Source organism: Lissotriton helveticus, chromosome 5_1, assembly GCF_964261635.1.
Source record: "Lissotriton helveticus chromosome 5_1, aLisHel1.1, whole genome shotgun sequence".
NCBI lineage: Eukaryota > Metazoa > Chordata > Amphibia > Caudata > Salamandridae > Lissotriton > Lissotriton helveticus.
This window is the reverse complement of record NC_136065.1, coordinates 2,093,482,074-2,093,500,922: the sequence shown is the minus strand read 5'-3', so window position 1 is coordinate 2,093,500,922 and position 18,849 is coordinate 2,093,482,074. Positions and strand designations below refer to the sequence as shown.

The window sequence follows — 18,849 nt, the reverse complement described above, 5'->3', positions numbered from 1 at the left end:
AGACTCACTGCAGCCCATCCACATCGACATCGCCCCCCTGCTTTCCTGGACCCACGTCAACAATGAAGACACCACCAAAATCATGAACACCATCCACTCGGGTTCACCATTCGACCCCTGCCCGCACCACATCTTCAACAAAGCAAGCTCAAGCATTGCACCCCATCTCCGCAAAGTCATCAACAGCTCCTTCAAGACCGCCACCTTCCCGGAGAGCTGGAAGCACGCAGAGATCAACGTCCTACTCAAGAAACCTAAAGCCGACCCCAAGGACCTCAAGAACTTCCGGCCCATCTCCCTCCTCCCGTTCCAGGTGAAAGTCATCGAGAAGATCGTCAACAGGCAACTGACCTCCTTCCTCGAAAAGAATTCTTCACATCCGAACTGGGGAACGCCAAGAACAGACCTCACAAACTCTTTGAACTGGTCAAACACCAATCCAATACATTGGTCAAAACATCAAAAGAAACCCTCAAGTCTCTAATCTCATCCGAGGAATTCTCCTCTTTCTTCGCTGAGAAAATTACAGCCTTAGGAAAAAAAACTCAGTTCGGCCACATACTCCCAAACCCCTTACTGACCTACCTCCTCCTTCCACGCCACCCACGCTGGCTTCATCCAAGAATCAAGCACACTGGACCAACTTCAAACTATGAAGAAGACTGTCTCAAAAATACCTTAAACCCTAATAACCATTTCAATGACCCGCTCCCCTCCAACTGCCTAGCTGCCGTCTCCCAATCAATTATTCCTAGCTGGACTGCAATAATTAACGTCTCTCTCCGGCAGGGATTGATTCCAGATTCTTTGAAAGCTGGCCAAGACCTCCCCATTTTGAAAAAACCTTTGCTGGATCCAGCCTCCCCAGACAACTTCAGACCTATCTCTAACATCCCTCTCTTAGCCAAAGTGTTGGAGAAGTGTGTGCAACAACAGCTAAGTCAACACATCAACAACTTCCACCTACTAGATGACTTCTAATCCAGGTTCAGACCTGGGCACAACACCAAAACCACCATGCTCCACATCGTTGATGATGCCCACCAAGCCCTAGACCAAGGCAAAACTGGTCTCCTAATCCTCCTAGATCTATCCTCAGCCTTCGACACGGTCAACCACGAAAAGCTACTTGAACGCCTCAAACTAAGGATGGGATTGGATGGCTCTGTTCTAGAATGGTTTATATCCTTCCTACAAATCCGATCACAGAGATTCCTAATTATTGGTAACCAGTCTGCTCCCTCTCCGGTCACGGTAGGAGTCCCTCAAGGATCAACCCTGTCCCACACGCTCTTCAACCTTTAGCTAGAACCGCTTACTGATGTTCCACGCACCGCGAATATATCCTACCATATGTATGCTGACGATACCCAGATCTACATCAAAGCCTCTTCTCTCAAGGAGATTCTCTCCCTGAATAAGGCCCTGAAACGGACTGTCCAATGGCTTGCCTCCAATCAACTTAAACTTAACGCAAAGAAAACAGAATTTCTCCTAATCTCCCCTACAAAAACCAATCCTGAGCTTTAGTTATAGATGAAATCCATCACAGCCTTAAACTGCCCACCGACCATCATAGAATCAGCCAAATCTCTGGGAGTAACCTTGACCTGCAATCTAAACATGCGAGATCACATCAACTCGATGGACAAATCCGCCCGGTTCCACCTCAGCTACCTAAGGAAACTGAAACCCTTCCTCGACGCTCCTGACCTAAAAATGGCAGTCCAAGCACTTGTCATCTCTAGACTGGAATATGGCTGTTCCACTCTCTCTGGGTTACCCTTGACCTCCCTGGCACCTTTAAAAGCCTGCCTCAATGCAGCCGCCAGACTACTTACTGGCACAAGGAAGTTCGACCACATTTCTCCACACCTTAAAGCTCTGAACTGGCTACCTCTCGAGGCCAGAATTCAGCTGAAACTGGCATACATCATGCACAAGGCGGTATATGCAAACTTTCCGGCATATCATGCACAGAAACTTGTGATATCTGGAGGAAGCAGAATCTCCCGGTCCGCTAGCGACCTCCTCCTCCAACCTGCACGTTTTCGGGAAGAAAAAAAAACGTACAATCGAGCCTTCTCTGGGGCGCACCAAGAATATGGAACTCTCTCCCACCCGCAGTTAGAAGAATCCCTTCTCTGGCACGCTTCAAGAAGGAAGCCAAAACTTTCCTTATGGGGAAATTCCTTGTTTAACTTTTGCCATCAACCACCACTGAGACCCTGTTTAACGTCCGGCTTTGGCCTCCCTCCTGACTACCTAGTTATCCCCCAAGATACCTGGGGCCCAGTTTAGTGCAATTATAAATATGAATTGTACATACGTGTCCTCTATCCATCATATTTCCAGCACTGTGTGAATACTATGTGATGCTCAGCCTTTTGTATAACTCTATGACTCCTGTAAAGCGCTCTGATACCCTAATGGGTCAAGTTTGCGCCCTATAAAACACTAAATAAATAAATAGATACCATCATCCTGGACCCGTCCCAATCCGGCATCCGCAGCAACAACAGCACCAAAACAGCCTTAATCACCGCAACCAACGACATCAGGGTCATAATGGACAACAGAGAAACCGCAGCCCACATCCTCCTGGACCTCTTGGCCGCCTTCGACACCATCTGCCACCACACCCTCCGCACACGCCTCCACAACGCAGGGATCCGCGACAAAGCACTGGACTGGAACACCTCCTTCCTCACCGGCAGAACCTAGAGTGTCCGCCTCCCCCATTCCGCTCTTAAGTCACCTAAGGTCATCTGCGGCGTACCCCAAGGATCGTCCCTCAGCCCGACACTCTTCAACATCTACATGACACCGCTCGCCATCATCGCCAGATCACACGACCTCAACATCGTCTCATACGCCGACGACACCCAGCTGATATTCTCTCTCACCAAGGCCCGCACCACCACCAAATCCAACCTCCACAAGGAATGAAGGCCATCGCCGAATGGATGACGATCAGCTGCCTAAAACTGAACTCGGACAAGACAGAGGTCCTCTTCATCGGATCCACCCCCTCCGCCTCGGATGACTCACGGTGGCCGGCCGCACTGGGACCTGCACCGAAACCCATGAACCTCACACGCTACCCAGGAGTCATCCTGGACTCCGCATTGTTATTGACCCAGCAAGTGAACACCGTCTCCTCCTCCTGCTTTAACACCCTCCGCATGCTCCGCAAGATCTACAGATGGATCCCCACCTGTACCAGAAGGACAGTCACCCAGGCCCTTGTCACCAGCAGAGTGGACTACAGCAACGCTCTCTACGCAGGAACTTCAGCCAAACTCCAGAAACAGCTACAACCATACAGAACGCATCTGCACGCCTCATCCTCGACATTCCCTGCCACAGCCACATCACAGCCCACCTGAAGGACCTACACTGTCTCCCCGTCAACAAGAGGCTCACCTTCAAGCTCCTCACCCACGCTCACAAAGCTCTCCACAACACCGGACCAGCGTACCTCAACGAACGACTCACCTTCTATACCCCGAACCGCCAGCTTCACTCTGCTGACCTCGCCACCGTCCCCCGCATTCGTCAAGTGACCTCCAGATCATTCTCCCACCTCGCCACAGAAACCTGGAACACCCTCCCCATCCGCCTACGACAGACCAAGGACCTGCTGGCCTTCAGGAGACTCCTCAAGACCTGGCTGTTTGATCAGTAGCAGCCCCCTCCTCACCCCCTCACCCCCCCACCCCCCACGGGTGAGTTGTGCGCTCTACAAATGTATTGATTGATTGTCCCCAATGTAATACTCGGAGGCACATGGTGGCCAGAGTCGAGCCTGTCTATAGGCAGCTAGGTCAGTCAGCAACCTGAGTCGGTGCTGCATTAATGCCACTGCAGGCAGCTGCCTTACAGGGCCCGCACAAGATAGGACCGGATAGTAACAAAGACCACCACCACGAGACAGGACCAGATAGTAACAAAGACCAAACAAATGGTTTGCTGTAAGGGTATGAGCAAGTGATCAAATGGCAAACATTCATTTTTGATATCAAAACATTTAACAGGTTCTCCTCACAGGAGGGGCGAGTGTGATTTGGTGTGTAGCAGCCAAACAGTTGGTTCACGACAACGCTGAATAGGAAGTTGAGGTTTACCGATATATATGAAATGAGAACAACTGGATGAATTATATGTGCAGCACGGTACTGACGTTTGGTGGGATGGATTGATGAGGAAGATGTTGTTCTTACTCTGAAACTATCCCACGCCCAAAAGGTACGCAGATACTGGACGCCGTACACTGGGCACTATTATGTGCACTTCAAGCCCCTATATCACTACAAAAATCTCTTTGAGAGCAGATGTGACTACTAATTCAGAGACACAAAGGAATATTGAAATATTGCAACAAGTGTGTTACCTGCTGTTATCAGTGTAGAAGGTACAGAAAGGACTCTAGGCACTTCCCACCAGTGAATGAGGCACACAGGCACTTACTCATGAATATGCATAAGCGTCACCTAGTTAATTCAGACTTAATGTGTCCCACAACAGGGATGTATAACGTGAAAGAGGGTTCCTGAAGAGCACACCCAGGTGATTAAAAGGGGCACTTCGAGCCGCAATATACCCATAAAGTAGCCAGTGACAGGTTACAGCTACCTAGGTTGCACTCCTGCCTTTCGATGTTTCCAGCTCGGAGGGTGTGAGCAGGGCAGACAAGCTAAACCCATCTATGGACAGTGGGGTGAGAGGTTTCTGGGGTCCCAGGAGCCTCCCATGTGTGGGTGCGTCTCGCAAGAGAGTGTCGATGGTTCCAGCTCGGAGGATGTGAGCAGGGCAGGCAAGCTATACCCATCTATGGACAGTGGGGTGAGAGGTTTCTGTTGTTCGCTCAGGCTCCCATGTGTCGGTGTGCCTTGCAAGAGAGTGAAAGAGGCATGGAAGTGTATTAGAGCCCGTCTGCATGCACTCTTCCGTGAAGTGCAGAGGCACCAGTTTTCGGTGCTTAATAAAAAAATTAAGTGCCAGGTCCCCCATTAGGGGTCCCCTGCAGCTTGCACCACACACTGCGCCTGCCAGCGGCAGTACCGACACAATTACTAATCATCACACTCTTACAAGTGTGACAATTCAGCCTACTATAGGCCACCAAAGCTTTAAGAATGGATTGGGCTGCAGTCAATAGTCATCTTTCACAGCGCCACCCTGTGGCAGACTGGTAAAAGCCCTTGTGTAGGCAATTAAGTGCCGGTGCTGAGCACCTGAAACTAATGGCTCAAATTAAGCACTGCCAGTGTTCATGGTCAAGTAGATTTCTCAAAAAAGAGTGTTCTGTGCTTTTTCTGGTGGTACAGTACTGCATCCACCGACGGTGGTGATGCACTTACTCGCTTCAACCCAGAAACAACAAACTCAAGGCATCCTTCATCTGATTTCAAGAATTTAGTGGGGTGTCCAGTGAGGTGCCTCGGTTAAGTCTTTTTTCATCCTCTTTCTCTGAGCTATAGGTTTGACCCAACAGTGCATCACAACCTACTTGCCCCCCCTTAACTTCTGCCCACCCCCTAAATCATCCTAATATAACAACATCGTAATCAATCTCAAAACTTTAAAACGTGCATCAGTATCCAGTGTGCAATATCCGCTTTTTACTACAAAACTGCAAAGAACCAAAAGTCATATTCCTACCTGATATGGCGTACAGGTTCGAGTGCTGGTTTTCAAAGTCTGGTCGAGTGTTTTTGCCTCGAAAACTAGCAGGAAGCGTTAAAGATATATGCCTAGTTAAAAGAAGAAAAAAAGAAAATGTAATAATAGAAGGACTTTTGTCATCTGCATAGAACTTTGCTCTTTCCCAGAGATGCATAATCAAAAAAATATGCACAACCAATGGTTCAATTTCAAGAGTTTGGTTCCTAGTATTCCATGAAATTCTCTGTAAAATCATATGAACATCTTATTTTAAAAGTGGGGACGTTAAAGTGGATAACATTAGGTTCTCTCGAGAAAAAAGCTGCAAATAGACGTTTTGCTAAATTATTTTTGTAAGCCAAGTCACTGCAGATTTTGTTTTCAATATAACTAACTTTTTGAAAACAATCCTTCAAATTAACAAAATTCTGTGGAACAAGGTTAATGCAAAACTGGGATATTTTTGCCCGTGGTATTAACTGAAAAAAATGCTACACATTTCCTCAATTTCATTACACTGGAAAATGATACATTTTTTTACAATTACATTGGTGGCACTATAGTGTCACGCAATCTAGAAACAGCTTTAGGGTAAAACAAAGTACAAGTTAAATCCGCATTTGCACCTTTAAAATATTCACAAACAATATTCGATGAAAAGCCTCGGACATTGCATTTTCATAACCTCGGGCTTATGAGGAGAGGGAGACGCTTAGGTCCAAACAGACGTATATTCAGTGCCTCTTGCTTAGTGTTTTGCTTCCTCATTATTGAAGTGAACTACTTTTTTTTTATTTTTTATTAAAACGTCCAAAAAGTTTTGTTTTTTTCTGTTGTGTTGTCTTGTGTTGCAACTTTGTTGTTGTGTTGTCTTGTGTTGCGAGTCAAGAAAACACTGGATTGTGAATTGCCTGGAACCCAGAGACACACACAACACAGGAAGGCTTCTAAGCGCTGTTCATCAAAGGAAGCGTTGAAGGTAGGCTGCTGGGAAACTACATCAGGAATATCAAATTCTTCTACTCCCTAGTGCAGATCTTCCGATGGATCCCCACCGAAACCAGGAAGACGGTCACCCAGGCACTCGTCACCAACCGACTAGACTACGGGAACACCCTCTACGCGGGAACCACAGCCAAACTACAGAAAAGACTCCAGCGCATACAGAACGCCTCCGCACGACTCATCCTGGACATCCCCCGACACAACCACATCTCCGTCCACCTGAGAGACCTGCACTGGCTCCCCGTCAGCAAGAGGATCACGTTCAGACTACTCACCCACGCACACAAGGCTCTCCACGACCTGGGCCCCAAGTACCTCAACAACTGCCTGACTTTCTACACGCCCACCCGCCAGCTACGACCGACCAGCCTCGACGCCGTACCACGCATCCGCAGAGCCACCGCCGGAGGAAGATCCTTCTCCTACCTGGTGGCCAAGACAAGGAAATCCCTCCACATCCACCTACGGATGACCCAGGACCATCTCTCCTTCAGGAAGCAACTCAAGACCTGGCTTTTCGAGCAGTGACGGACCCCTCCCCTCCAGCGCCTTGAGACCCCTCCGGGTGAGCAGTGCGCTATACAAATTATGTGATTGATTGATTGATTGAGGTGGCTTTTGTCTTACATGCTGGGAGGAGGAGCGTTAACACATTCAAGATGTGTGGAGAGAGTGCAGAACAGGCCTACCACCAGCAGCCCATTGACAATCGCAAAGCTCTTGCAAGAGTACAAAGGACTAACACACTCCATACAAAACTGGCCCTCCTGCAGAATGTATTTTGACTGTACCTGAAACATTTTCAATGTGTACCAAGGAAGCCAAGAGAGGACTGAAGGAATTGGCTCCCCCTAAGCGGGTTTTGCAATCAGATCTGTTTCTGCACACCGCAGCCTCTGTAACTGAGCTACAGGGCAATCCAAGATGTAGCTTATTCTCCTTATCCTGTTGCGAGTGCACACGTTTAACTTGAACACTAACTCGTTCCACGTACACCAACCATGGTAACAACTTCTGTTTTAACCATAGGTGGAAAAGGCTTGATTTCACCACTGTAAACCAAAAGAATTCCTTTCTGTGTTATTATACTTCAAATTGGTGACCAAAAGGCCTACACACAAGTCATGATTTACCTTGTATTCAGATTATGACACGGATAATTATTGCTACACAACACTAGATTTACTTTTGATCTCTCAATTTTTATTTTCCTTAAAAAGTTTTTTTTCAGTTAAAAACATACACTAGTCAGACATTCATTATATATTGTGATCATGATCACGTGCTCTGGTACATCATATCACAATCTAACTAACAATTCCAATTTACGGTTACTACCTCAGAGTCACTGATCCAAATACTTTGACGCGTTTCGGTGCTTTTGTAGTGTTGTAACACCTTCCTCAGGACAGACGGGTTAAAAACATGAATAATCTTTTTTGGTTTGTCAACTTTTGGTCCTTCTCATCAATGTAGAGGCCAAAGACTGTCGTATTCGTAACGATTATGTAGCCAGTGAAATATAGCTCACAAATTTTAAAAACGGGGCCATAGAGTACGGGGAGCATGACGGTGCCAGACGACATCTAAACGCTGAAACACGGTATCACAGAAGAATTGGGCCATTATATCAAGACGGGGTAATTTGACTATACCCTGAACATCGTCTCCGAATTATAGGAGAGTGTGAAAGCAATATTCTGGACTAAGTCATGTGCCTTAAATTTATTGGTATTGTATGTACCAAAATCTTCAAATTGTTATGCGCAGATTGAAAGACGCAGTAATTATAATATGACATCGTAGACACGAGCTTCCCCGTTTTTGTACATTGATGAGAAGGGCCAAAAGTTGAAAAACCAAAAAAGAAGATTATTCATGTTTTTAACCCGTCTGTCCTGAGGAAGGTGTTACAACACCACAAAAGCACCGAAACGCGTCGACAAAGGACTCCTGATATTAATGCATAATGTTTAAGAAATTGATTTTATGTATCATGTACACTTATTGATTTGTGATTCTGAACAAAGTATTTGGATCAGTGACTCTGAGGTAGTAACCGTAAATTGAAATTGTTAGTTAGATTGTGATATGATGTACCAGAGCACGTGATCATGATCACCATATATAATGAATGTCTGACTAGTGTATGTTTTTAACTGAAAAAAAACTTTTTAAGGAAAATAAAAATGGAACGATCAAAAGTAAATCTAGTGTTGTGTAGCAATAATTATCCGTGTCATAATCTGAATACAAGGTAAATCATGACTTGTGTGTAGGCCTTTTGGTCACTAATTGGAAGTATAATAACACAGAAAGGAATTCTTTTTGTTTACATTATTGATACCCGGTCCTTTCTGGTTTCTAGGAGACTCTCTTATTTTTTAAGATTGATTTCACCACTGCCACAACCTATTATGCCTTTTCTGGCGCAAAGTAAACTGTGCTCCAAGATTGCACCCTTCTAGAATTGCAAATTTTTTCTAGGAAGCTATCCCCTGTCCCACCCTACAGACAACCAGAATGGCGGACACAATCACAACAGCACTCTCACTTGTGGGATCACTTGGCTTCCGTAAAGGGCTTGATGTATGGTCCCAGATATTTAAAACCACATTCCCTGCACCAGAGAGACCTCCTTACTTCCTTCAAAGGGTCACTGGGGATGAAAGCCGTCGCCACCTGGATGAAGAACAGCTGCCTGACACTCAACTCAAGAAAATAAATAGGTCCTCATCCTTGGCACCACCCCCTTCGCATGGAACGACTCCTGGTGGCCCTCCACCCTCAGAAAATCCCCCAAACCCGCCAGACCACTCACAAAAACTCGCCATCATACTAGACTCGACGCTCACAATGAACCGCCAGATCAACGCGGTCTCCTCGACCTACTTCAACATCCACCCCATGCATGGATCCCAACCGAAAACAGAAAAACTGTCGCGCATGCACTCTTCAGCAACAGACTGGACTACGGGAACGCTCTCTATGCCGGAATCAACAAGGAACTCCTTCACAAACTCCAGACTGTAAAGAACGGCGCAGTCAGACTGATCCTCAACATCCCCTGTCACAGTCATATCACCCATCACTTCCGCGATCTCCACTGGCTTCCAGTCGAAAGAAGAATAACCTTCAAACTCCACACCCACACATACAAGGCCCTTCACAACACCGGACCTGCATACCTGAACAGCCGCCTCTCCTTCCACACACCCAAAAGACACCTTCGATCAACCCAGCTCTCTCTGGCCTCCGTCCGGCATATCAGCAAGAATAGACTGGGAGGAAAGTTCTTCTCCTACCTCACAACCAAAGCTTGGAACAACCTCCCTTCCAAATCCGGCAATCTCCCACACTGCCCCAGTTCAGCAAGGACCTCAAGACCTGGCTTTTCGGATGACCCCAGCACTCAACTGAGCCACCCCTCTCCCCCAGCGCCTTGAGACTTTCACAGATGAGTAACTGCACTTTACCAACCCTGATTGATTGACTTGATATTCCTATGTTAAGGATGCAAAGCCCTGACTTACATGCGAGGCAAGGTTGATTATTGGGTTTACTCCACTTTGGGCAAGCACGAATGTGCTTATCCCAGTGGGATCCAATACATGAGAGCTCTTCATGGAGATATTTGTTTTAAAGGGAGAGAGATTCTCATAATTGTAAGACAGAGGCTACTGATGTGGGACCCTCAAACTTGAAATGAAATTAATTGAAAAGTAACTATCAAAACTTTGTTAACGTTCCCTGCCATAAGGTCAAAAACAACCAAAGAACACTGAAGATTCCTAATCGCACTCGTGTCCTATAGTATAGTGTGGTCAACATGTTTCTGCCAAAACCTATTGCCCATAAAGTGGTATTCATCAGGACCCTACTAGCTCTCTAAAGCGACTTCATAGAAGGGAGAACCCTGGAAGCCCTCAGTCTCAAACGGTCGTCATCAGGTTCTGCATATCCTAAATTGTGGAACTACTGCTCCCAAGCTATTACAGTCCCAGATACACCATCTGAGTCTTTGGAGAAGGAAACACTGAAAAACCTCTGCCCAGATAGGGAAAAGGAGGAATGGTTTGCAGTCTTTGCCTGTATAGCCCACAGAAGTACTTGAAAGTATTTGCACTCTCGTAAAGGGAGCTATGGTGGGGGGCAAAGTGTGGGACCTCGAATCATGTTCTCTCCTCTCTTCAAGTCCCTTTTTCACTGTAGTTCTGTAATATGGTGCAGACACTGGGTGAACTGCTTTCCCTCGTTTGTCTATGCATTATCCTTGCATAGACACTGTCTACTCACAGCTGCAGTCCATTCTGCAATACCTCAAGGCCCAAGGAACACTGCAAAAGGCACAAATTCTCCTCACCTTCCCCGATCATCGGAAGTACCTTTTATACTACGTCCCCAAGAGTTTAACGAAGAGCGGTCAAAGAAAATTTCAATAGAGAAATTCAACTTAAAAGTGTGAACAGATATCTCAGATTTTTCAAATTGTAGCTTTCAAATACTGATATTTTGTGTATTCTTTAAGCCAAGGGTAATCAACAAACATTAAGGGCCTGTGCCTGGAAAAAGGTCTACTTTATGCCTGTATAGGTCATACATGATTTACTATGAGGTAAGCACAGCCTTTTGTCTTTGAAATAGATATGAAGTCACTCACTGGTGCACAACTATCTTACAGAATCTTTGTACCAAGAGTTATAATTCATGGGCGTTATATGGATTGTATCTGAGAAGTGGCCCAAGGAAACCCCATTCAAATGTGACTCAACAAAATGGAACAATGCATCAGGCACCACTAGTGCAGCCACAAGACACTTATTGGTCACTGAGTGAGGGGGGCAGGTGATAAGCATTTGCAATGTAAAGACGGTCCATGATGGACAGCTTCCCATGTGAGCCGCTGGTGTGGGAGGGCGGGAGCAGGCACTAGGTATCTGTCACAAAGTGACCCCAACCAATGTAAGCAGCTGGCATGGGAGGGCAGGAGCAGGCACTAGTTCTGTATCACATATCGTCTCCATATCATACTGACATGCAGTCACGATCTGGTGCTTTGTGAAAGCAAATGCACGCACCGAAGTCTGCTGTACCCTGCATGCCTACATCCTTGCATTCATAGTTCTTCGCACCAAAGTCTGCAGTCCCTGCATGCCTCCATCCTTGCATTCACAGCTCTTCGCACCGAAGTCTGCTGTCCCCTGCATGCCTCCATCCTTGCATTCGCAGCTCTTCGCACCGAAGTCTACTGGCCCTTGCATTCACAGCTGCTCTTCGCACTGAAGTCTGGTGGCCCCTGCATGCCTCCATCCTTGCATACACACTTCTTCGCACTGAAGTCTGCTGTCCCCTGCATGCCTCCATCCTTGCATTCGCAGCTCTTCGCACCGAAGTCTACTGGCCCTTGCATTCACAGCTGCTCTTCGCACTGAAGTCTGGTGGCCCCTGCATGCCTCCATCCTTGCATACACACTTCTTCGCACTGAAGTCTGCTGACCCCTGCATGTCTCCATCCTTGCATTCGCAGCTGCTCTTCGAACTGAAGTCTGCTGACCCCTGCATGTCTCCATCCTTGCATTCGCAGCTGCTCTTCGCATTGAAGTTTGCTGTACCCTGCATGCCTCCATACTTGCATTCAGAGCTTCCCCTCACACTGTAGTCTGCTGTCCCTTGCATGCCTCCATCCATGCATTCACAGCTGCTGACACCTGCTCACACCGTAGTATACTGGCCCTTGCAGGCCTCCATCCTTGCATGCATAGCTGCTCGCACTGAAGTCTGCTATCCCCTGCATGCCTCCATCCTTGCATTCACAGCTCTTCGCACCTAAGTCTGCTGGCCCATGCACGCCTCCATCCTTGCATTCACAGCTGCTCTTCGCACCGAAGTCTGCTGGCCCCTGTATGCCTCCATCCTTGCATTCGCAGCTCTTCGCACCAAAGTCTGCTGGCCCCTGTATGCCTCCATCCTTGCATTCACAGAAGTTTGCACTGAAGTCTGCTAGCCCCTGCATACCTCCATCCTTGCATACACACCTCTTTGCACTTTAGTCTGCTGGCCCCTGCATGCCTCCATCCTTGCATTCACAGCAGTTTGCACTGAAGTCTACTGGCTCCTGCATGCCTCCATCCTTGCATTCAGAGCTGTTCGCACCAAAGTCTTCTATCACCTACATGCCTTCATTATTGCATTCACAGCTCTTCGCACCAAAGTCTGCTGTCACCTACATGCCTCCATTCTTGCATTCACAGCTCTTCGCACCAAAGTCTGCTGGCCCCTGCATGTCTCCAACCATGCATTCGCAGGTCTTCACACCAAAGTCTGCTGTCACCTGCATGCCTCCATTCTTGTATTCACAGCTCTTCGCACTGAAGTCTGCTGGCCCCTGCATGCCTCCATCCATGCATGCGTTCACAGCTCTTCCAAACAAAGTCTGCTATATCTTGCATGCCTTCGTCCTTGAATTCACAGCTGCTCGCATTGCTGTCTGTTGTCCCTTGCATTCCTCCATCCTTGCATTCACAGCTCTTTGCACCAAAGTCTGCTGGCCCCTGCATGCCTCCATCCATGCATGCATTCACAGCTCTTCCCACAAGAGTCTGCTATATCATGCATGCCTTCGTCCTTGAATTCACAGCTGGTCGCACTTAATTCTGGAGGCCCTTGCATGCCTCCATCCTTGCATTCACAGCTTTTCCCACCGAAGTCTGTTGTCCCCTGCATACCTCCATTCTTGCATTCACAGCGTCTCTTCGCAACGAAGTCTGCTGGCCCTTGCACGCCTCCATCCATGCATACACACCTCTTCGCACTGAAGTCTGGTGGCCCCTGCATGCCTCCATCCTTGCATTCACAGCTCCTCTTTGCACCAAAGTCTGCTGGCCCCTGCATGCCTCCATCCTTGCATACACTCCTTCTCACACTGAAGTCTGCTGTTCCCTGCATGCCTCCATCCTTGCATACACTCCTCCTCACACTGAAGTCTGCTGTCCCCTGCATGCCTCCATCTTTGCATACACACCTTTAGCACTGAAGTCTGCTAGCCCCTGCATACCTCCATCCTTGCATACACACCTCTTTGCACTGAAGTCTGCTGGCCCCTCATGCCTCCATCCATGCATTCACAGCTGTTCACAATGATGGACAGAGCCGGATCCTGCCTAAAGGACATAAAACCACACCACCACCTTTTAAACCCTAACCAAGCCAGCAAACAACTGACATAGAACTTGTCAAACTAATTCTAAAACATTTTCTTCTCACTTGTAAACGAAAATGCATGAAAAAGAACAGCAATGAAAATCGAACAGAATTGCTTTTATTAGGAGGCATTCTCTCCTATGGCCACCCATGCTTGACACACTTCAGCAGCTCAAGAACAACTTAGAACACCCTTGCCACTTTTCAGGTGCACCCACAGTCCACACCATGAGCTGAAGCCACCCCAGTTGCGTGATCTAAAGACCATCAAATCCATCAGACTCAGATTCAACTCAAGGCACCGACCATTTGTTCTGTAACGATTGCCACAACTCAAACCCAGTAGCTCCACACGCCTGTTCTAGTGAATCTTTCGACTCTCTACAGACACCTAGATGGACACCACAAACCTATGTGCAGTGGGAACAGCCCTCCTACAGAGTCGAAGACAATGCTCAAAACCTTCAATACAGACGCTCCTATTTCTAAATAGATCATTGAAATTTCTCAAAATGTTATCAGCTGGAATGTCCACCACCTCTCCTGCCTCCTCCATCTCTCCTGTGTCCCCCGTCATCTTCCTGCAGATTCCCGGCCAGCAGCAGGAAGCACCCGGCTCCCAGGTTCCCCTGAGCCAATCACAACATGCAATGCAGCGTTGTGATTGGTCTAAGCGCCGTGGTTCAGAGCTCAGATGGGGACTGGGAGGCTTTGCATTTTCCTCCCCAGGTTGTGTAATGCAGGCTGGTGGTAAACATGCAAAGTGTGCATGGCTGCTGATTTGCGCGGTGAACACGCCACGCCTAGAGATCCAAAGGGTTTTACCTAATACTGCTGGATGGGGCACATAAGATATTAGGACACAAGGCTAAATAGTCTACCACTCCAGGCGCAGAAATTATAGGAACCCCTTCCGGGTTGGAATTATCACCGGAACTAAGACTACTTGAAACTGACCCCAGCCCTGAAGAAGTCACAGGGTAATCCCCTGTAACAGCGATGAAACACGTGTTGGCTAAGAAGGCTTAAGATCTTGAATTAAAGACATCTGAAAATACAAAGACAAGCATCATTGTGATATTTTATGAAACTTTATGTATTTACTTTCAAACGTGTGCAGAGGATTTGTATATATAGTAGAAAGGTCTGCTGGCCACACACGTGGGGATTTGGTGGTTTTTCCCTACCTTATGCACCGTGCCAGATTACCTGCTATAACCGATTTGTACTTGTGATACACCTCAGAGCGCCATTTTGCCTACTGCTGACCACCGACTGTATACCTAATGCGCATGACTGCTTGGCCGGCCAAGCAGTCGAGCGCACGTCAGGAGTTCAAACCACTCCTCTCCCCGCTCCGCCAGCCCCGCCCGAGAGCCACTGACAGCTACAGGAAAAAATAAAATGATAGTAACAATAGTTATTATCATTTACTTTTTCCTTTTGTTCAGTGGGGAGACACTCCTCCGCCATAGCAAAGGAGACGCCACTGGTGGCAGCATATGTCTAGTGCTAAAACTGTCAATGTTTAGCTGCGTTCCTGGACTGTGCTTTGTGTGAAATTCCACTCAGTCTGTACAAAAACTGTCACAAACTGAAAGATATCACGAAAGTAAGAATTTTCCGAAATGCTGCCATTCGAGAGCTTGGTGCAAATGTATACCAGGGGATTATTTTAGGTCTATTACTACTGTTTTGTGGCCTGGGTCTGAAGCAAAGAGAGCAGGAGCACATTGCCTCCCAGGCTGCTAGGTTGTGGAATGGTTTGCCAGTATCACACTGGGACATCACTCAATCAATCAGGATTCTTATAGAGCACGGCTAATCACTCGTTAGGGTTGCAAGTCGTTGGGGGGTGGGCTGGGGGTGTCTGCAGTTCTGTCGAGGAGCCAGTTCAGTCGACGAGCCAGGTATCGAGGTCCTTCCATAACTGCGGCAGTGAGGGTGATTGCCTGAGATGTAGAGGAAGAGAGATCAACCATCTCTTTTACACTGTAGGAGGCCAAATTTGTTCTTGTTTTTTTCTAGTAATAAGCATCCTCTTTTGAGAGCAAAACAAAACATTTTGAGGGTAATCATCATTCTATTACTTATGGGCTTCGGAAAGTCAGCACCTTTATCCGAGGAGCAGGAGTGTGACGGGCAGAGGAGTATACGAAGACCTCTGGACCATAAAACGGTGACTAACTGCACTGCACTGACAACACAACTCACCACAAATACTAAAGTGCCACTGGGTTCACTCTCAACTTCACCACTACCAGGAGCTCTGGGCCTTCATCGGACTGTGCTACCCTACAGCCAGATCCAGTATCCTCCCTACGATAGTTTGCCGCTAAGTAGCATCTCCCTTTACTCCCTCCAACCTCTTCCTCTATCCCTATCCACCACTGCCCTCTGCCTCTTGGCCTACACTCCACAACCTTGTCTTCACCTCCCATCTTGTGCTGCACCCCGACCTCCAAAGTGCACCACTTCACCCTTCCTCCCAGTATTCCATGACACACTATTTGTTCAAAAACCTCTGCAACAGGTCGATCAGTGACTAAACCTAGGTTGGAAAATTGACTCCATTATAATTACTCTTCTGAGCACCATGAAAGGAGATGCATTAACCCCTTCCATGCGGATGACGGCCAAGAGCCGTCATGGCACAGAGTGCTCGTGTGCTGACGACGGCTCCCGGCCGTCATGACCGCACCCGCGATCGGAATGTGCCGCACAGGCGCAGAATCGCGGCCGCGCCCAAGGGGTTAAATGTCGCCTCTAAGCAAACATTTGGCTGCAGTAAATGAACAAAAATGTACCAATTTAACTCTCTACTGAATTTACCATCCTCGAGCTGTAGGCCAAGCCATTCCACCAGCACACATGGAAGGAAAAACAAGCTGGCATTTGGTAGGGAAAAAAAAACCGAGAAATTATAATTACAAACTCCCAAAGTTCCTAAAGACATATCTTGAAAGAGTGAGCAGGACTGCAGCATCTGGCAAATCAATTACTACTTTAGAAATTTAAACAGCAACATGGCAAGTGCTTTGCAAAAATAATCAAGAACAACGGGTTGGGGTAGATTACAGCGGCCGCTGGAGTTTTGAACACAATTAATCATCATTCCGGGCAATGGGAAGCCATATTGACACTCATTCTTAATTTGAATATTTAATCAGGGTGAAGCTCTTCATCAAATTATTGCAGAACTGGGAGGAACGCCTGGAAGGTTTAGACAATTATCAGTTCAACAACTGTTCACCTGAAAAACCAAAGTGCTCCCAACCCAGAGTGGAACACGCTGTTGTTTATTTATCCCATGGACCAGAATCCAGGCTGCCTCTCAGCTTCTTCAATTAAGTTTAAGACAATCACTGAGTTCTTCTTTGCAGGCAGGAAAACACTTCCAACGAATTATTTTGAGTCACTTATTCCATATGTTATCAACTACTCGCCTTCTAGAACAAAAGTATTATAAATTGATGATGCAAGAACTATTGTACACATGGAAAATGGGCGTACCTTGGAAGAATACTGCATCAAAGGGGAAATAAATATAATCTTGCTGTGAACCTGTCAGTGCAAGAGGCCACTGGAAAAAAGAGTTTATCTGCACAGGTGATCTGTTTCAGCTCTTTGCTACTAATTCAAGAGACTTGGCTAAACATTACATGTCTAAACTTCACGCTGCAACCTCAAATAAACATAGCATCCGCCAGGGCCCTTGGGTCATATTACCTCATTGCATACCCATTGTATACCTTGCAACAGTGCACTTAGCTGGGGTGAGGTTTACAGGGGGCTGGGCTGGTCTGGCAAGCGGCTGCAAATGCAGGGCACAGTAAGCAAACTAGAATGTGGAACTTAAAAAAGCTGATTTCTTTTGTAGAACTTGGAGTATATTTACAACCAGGTGCCCGCTGACACTTGATTTCAAAACGGTTTTAAGCCCAAGAGCCCCACTGTGAAGCAGCCACTTGGGATGCAAGCAGTGCAAGACAATAGAACACTAGCACAGCGCTCCGAGGCCACGCTAATGAAAGAATGGGCGCTTCTCAGACATATGTAACCCAACAAAACACCGTGATGAAAATATTCAGAGCACAGTGAACTGGATTAAACAGAGAAGATTTGTGTCTGACCAGCACCACATGCTATGGCCTCACTGCCTCCCCCCCACAACCTTTAGGTGCTCTTCACTTCAAGCACACTCCAAAGGGTGACACAGCTTTCCCTGAACTTCTTGGCCCACCAGATGTGGTCAGCTGATCTTATTTTAGGTCCTGTTGAGAGAATGTGTGTGATAAACAGAAAAAGATTTACGAAGCACCGCAAAGAGGGGAGGGGCTTGGACTCCACGAGTGTGATAATCTTCCTTACGACTGCATTTGATTGGGCGGAGGTGGTCAGCTGCTGCGCAAAGAGTTCTTCTACTATATATGATGCATCGATGGAAACCTTATGCTCACTACAGTAGGTTGTTATAGTGACAAGTCAATAAGGTCATATGTCCGTTGGCACATGACTGATGTTTAGTTGTCGAATGTTGCAACAAAAACAGTAGGGCTGACACATATTGTGAAAATCATATGTCAAACTCGATTGGCTCTCAAGGGTAGATTGTTATTACCCTGTGATAAAGCTTGCAGACAGGTATTTTGTTACAGTCCGTCTCACAGATTACCACAGTAGGCAGGTACTGGTGTGGGGTGTCCAACTGCAGGGTGGCAAACCTCTCAGGAGAAGTTGTATGTTATTTTGAGAAATCTAATTGTGCGCATATTTGTAATGTTATTACTGCAAGCCTAATGGCTGCCTTGGGGGAATCCTTTTGTTCAATGCAGTAGGCCTGAGTTATGTTGGCAAGCCAATGATTAAGACAGATTGATTCACAGTATAAATGTATGTAGATTCCACAGGGCTCACCAGTTTCTTCTGAAAAGGTATGACCAAGGCAGTAGACCGGAGTTATTTATTGTGAAAACA

The 18,849-nt window shown here is 47.0% G+C and overlaps 1 protein-coding gene across 3 annotated transcripts in view; it reads right to left on the bottom strand.

Annotated features, from left to right (window-relative positions):
* MVB12B (multivesicular body subunit 12B) overlaps nt 1-18,849 on the bottom strand; it is a 465,376-nt gene that overhangs the window by 237,370 nt on the left and 209,157 nt on the right. For 2 of the 3 annotated variants that reach the window (XM_078646102.1, XM_078646101.1), the window contains exon 7: nt 5,665-5,756. The exons of the other annotated variant lie outside the window; for it this stretch is intronic. In XM_078646102.1, coding sequence (XP_078502228.1) covers nt 5,665-5,756 — 92 coding nt within the window. The remainder of the gene's footprint in view (nt 1-5,664; nt 5,757-18,849) is intronic. 3 annotated transcript variants of the gene reach the window in all.